The sequence below is a fragment of the Mus pahari genome, chromosome 17 (genome assembly GCF_900095145.1).
Source record: "Mus pahari chromosome 17, PAHARI_EIJ_v1.1, whole genome shotgun sequence".
NCBI classification, from domain to species: domain Eukaryota; kingdom Metazoa; phylum Chordata; class Mammalia; order Rodentia; family Muridae; genus Mus; species Mus pahari.
In genome coordinates, this window is record NC_034606.1 from 2,989,874 (window position 1) to 2,994,038 (window position 4,165).

General features: G+C 42.1%; 1 protein-coding gene across 1 annotated transcript in view; it reads right to left on the reverse strand.

Moving 5' to 3' along the window:
* Window positions 1–4,165, reverse strand: part of Rgs22 (regulator of G protein signaling 22) — a 112,410-nt gene that overhangs the window by 5,652 nt on the left and 102,593 nt on the right. Inside the window, exons 21-22 of the mRNA XM_029548194.1 lie at window positions 3,838–4,017; window positions 400–555 (exon numbers count right to left, since the gene is read on the reverse strand). Coding sequence (XP_029404054.1) covers window positions 400–555; window positions 3,838–4,017 — 336 coding nt within the window. The remainder of the gene's footprint in view (window positions 1–399; window positions 556–3,837; window positions 4,018–4,165) is intronic.

Consider the following 4,165-nt stretch of genomic DNA (forward strand, 5'->3'; position numbering starts at 1 on the left):
TCTCTCTCTCTCTCTCTCTCACACACACACACACACACACACACACACACACACAGAGAGAGAGAGAGAGAGAGAGAGAAGCAGGATCACCCCAGCGAATGGAAGCTGCTGGCGCTGTCTAGAGGTGTCAACAGAAGCCTTCATGAGGAAGAGAACCTATCTGACATCGGTTCTGGGAAATGCAGAACAGTCTGGCTGCTGTGAAGGAAGGCGTCGCAGTTACTTCCGTAACGTCTCCGCACACTTCCCCAGCCCACATTCAGAACAGTCCGGCTGCTGTGAAGGAAGGCGTCGCAGTTACTTCCGTAACGCTGCACACTTCCCCAGCCCACATTCTACCAACCACTCAAACCACCTTCCTTTTAGAAGTGCGCGTGCGGCGGATGGGTTTGCTCTTACCTTTCCGGACTTGTCCTCTTCTATGTCTGATGCTTTCCTTTTCTGCTTATATTCTTGTCTTCTCTCTAAAACACTCATGATTTTCTCGTCAGTTAAATTCTTCCTAAACTCACAAAACTGTGGCCAAAACTTAAACAGAACCCCAAAAATTGTCATCTGTATATATAAAAAAAGTGTGTCTCAGAATATGATTTTCTACAGGTGCACTGATTTAACTCTAATATACCACAACAGAGGGTTAGCTTCTCTCTCCTTAATCTACCCCAGGTCTCCCTCTCACACCTTGTCTGCAGGCTTCACAGCCCAGAGAACACAGCTTATCAGCAGGGTTTTTAACCAGTCCTCTAAAACACTCAGAGCACACTTAGAAGTGACTTTACGCTTTGTGCTTCCTAACCAACTGGTCAAATTAGTAAAGACTCCATTAGGTCTTTTGAAATAAGAAATTTATGTTCTTCTTTTAAACTACCCCAGTTGGTCAGCCACTCTCTGCAGTTTTGTGCAAGTATTCCAAGTATTCAGTTCATCAAAGGAAACTCCCCTCACCCTCTCTGTCTTTTAGAGAAAGGAAATTCCATTTTGCCTCTGGAAAGCTCTTAAACAAAGCTCCGGATCTAAGAATAAGTCTTGAATAACTTTTAAATGACATAATCGCTCTTTTGTGTGAGAGGGAGAAAAAGTAACATTTAAAAAGCAAACCGGCATCCTAGACCAAGCCTCTCTAAGAGGACACCACACATTAAATGATTAATTATGATATTTATAGAGATAAGAGTAGCTGTTGTAATTCCAGGGCTGAAGTTTTACATTAGCTCCTCAGGCATATATTATTTCTAAGACAGGACTCTCCACATCAAATCAAGTCCAACATCTTATGGCTAAGAGTAGCTATTACTTAATGCCCTGAAGAAAAATGAGCCATCCCATTAGGCTCCAAGCCAACTCTTAGAGTAAAAGAGGAAATTATTTTCAAAGTAAATGTTTGAATCCTGAATTAGCAAAAGTCACTACTCATCTCTTCTTGGCATAAATATAGTTACTTGCTAAAATTATTCATTCCCTTTGAAGTACAATCTTGTTATTGAGTTCTGTAGCTTCCTGGGAGCATGGATGTAAAATTTGGAGAGCCATGTCAAAGGATGCCTTAGTAGACAAAGCATTAAAGGGATTCTAAATGACATCATTCCACCCATGGCTCAATGCAGCTCTTGCAACTCCACATCAGAGAGGCTTCTAATTGCAACGGATGGTGCTCAACACAGAGCCTCACAACTGTCCAAGGTGCAGAGAGGAAGAAACTATGAAATGCTCATCTCTGAATGGAGCATGCATACCACACCCCTCCTACAAGTTTGCGGAAGAGGAAATGGAGAGAATGTAAGAGTCACAGGCAGTGAATTATTGCAAGGCAACTGTCTTCCAGACAGAGCAGAGCAGTGGTGACAGCATGTATAGCATCTGTGCAAGCCCAAGCCAGACCAAATTCAAGCATGGAGATGGGAGTCGGACACAATCCTGTCCCTAGAGGTGGGGCTACTGGCAACTGTTAGCACTGGGAGAGGGAGGGGGGAGAGACTAAGAAGGTAGCCCCTGATAGGTTGGTCATACTTCAGGAGAAGATTACATGTCTAAGATTATTTGGGTAGCACAAATTTGGTCTTAATGGATGAAAAAAAAAAAAAGGAAAAAGAAGAAAAGGTGCAAAGTTAGGTGGGTAGGCTGGATCTGAAAAGAGTTAAGTGGGCCTGTGTACAAGACAAAAGCACATTGTGTGAAACTCTTGAATATCGATTGATAGAGGATAGATATTAGGTAGATAGATAGATGATAGGTAGATAGATAGATAGATAGATAGGTGATAGATAGAAAGTATACTGTAAGTCTTTTCAGCTTGAATGCCTGTCTTCTTTCTTTCCAATTTTTATTAGGTATTTACTTCATTTACATTTTTAAAAGATTTATTTATTATATGTAAGTACACTGTAGCTGTCTTCAGACACTCCAGAAGAGGGCGACAGATCTATTTACGGATGGTTGTGAGCCACCATGTGGTTGCTAGGAATTGAACTCAGGACCTTTGGAAGAGCAGTCAGTGCTCTTAACCACTGAGCCATCTCTCCAGCCCCCTTCATTTACATTTTAAATGCTATCACCAAAGTCCCCTATACCCCCCCCACTCCCCTACCTATCCACTCCCCCTTTTTGGCCCTGGTGTTCCCTTGTACTGGGGCATATAAAGTTCTATTAACCCTACTTCTCAGTTATTTCTATAAAACCTGAGGTTATCTCAGCTTAAAAATGTGCATGTCGGGGGCTGGTGAGATGGCTGAGCGGCTAAGAGCACCTGTAAGGGACACCTTGCTTAGAGCTGTTCCTATGCAGGCAGGGATAATTATAGATCTGGAGGAAAAGAGGCCCTCAAATGACAACTCTCGGTTTAAGCTACCTCAGGAAATCAGATATCGCACAAGGACTAGGGCAGCAATCCCTAGCAGATGATCCTCTTTGGACCTCTCTGCTCAGACACAAGATCTTGGACACAGCCCGTGCCTTGCTCTGGTCTGTCAGGATGGCAAGGCAAGGCTGAATCGCTAAGATCAAGTCCTTGGCAGATGCTAGAGTTCTGGTGCCATGCTCTCTGTTTCTCTCTTGCATATCCTCAATCACTCCTCTGCAAGTTTTCATGCATAACTCGGGTTGTGAGTCCATTCTCAGTCACACAGAGGATTGAACTGTTTAGCTCACAGGGAACAGTTAAGGGACAATGCTTTCCCCATGCTCTGGGTGGTCACAGTCACACTCCAGATCTGGTTCATATCACTTAGCTTGTGACATGGTCTTCCTCATTACCCCAATTAGAACTTATTTTTCTTAATCACCTTTTAGGAACAACACTAAAAGGGTTTTCAAAATGCAAATAAGTTACAAGTCAATGTTTTCTATTATTTATCTTAAAAAGAATTAACATAAGCAAGTTAAAAGGAGGCATAATTTTCCTTTCATGAGCATACATACCGTATGCTGGTTGAGGTTAAGTCCCACTTAAGTCTCCTCTCACTTATTTTATGAGCTTCTTGAATATTTCAATCTTTTAAAATATACAAATTTTAAGACACACATATTTACACGTCTTTACACATACTTTAAAGGAAATGTGAATAGTGGGAAAGGAGAGAGGAACTACTGGGAGTATTTTTATAATTTGTAGATAAAAATGGTACCTGTGAAAGTTAAAGCACATTAATTTTATTTAGGGCATTATGAGCAAAACAGTATGTGAGCCACTAATTTTGTATATTTTAGAGGTATAGGCACTAAACATTAAAGAAGGCAAACTGCAGTGTCAGGAACACTATGAAGTAAAGGCTTTAATAAAAGACTGCCTTGGCTGCTGGTGTGTTTCAACAACGCACCCTCACCATTGCCTCTACCTCCTACCTGCGCCTCTCGGAACACATATGGCCCCAGCTCCTTCCTGTGTTCAAGGATCTTCTGGGCTTGCTCAACTGGAATATCAATCTGTAAAGCTGGTGGGATACAGGAGTTAATGAAGCAGTTGATGATGGTTGTAATCTTCTTGTGGATGAGAGATTCATCACAATGTGAGTGGCACAAATCCTGAACGAAACAGAATGGGACCGTGCTTTATAACCTCACTCTACAGTATAGCCTGGGACCGTGCTTTATAACCTCACTCTACAGTATAGCCTGGGACCGTGCTTTATCACCTCACTCTACAGTATAGCCTGGGATTGTCCTTTATCAC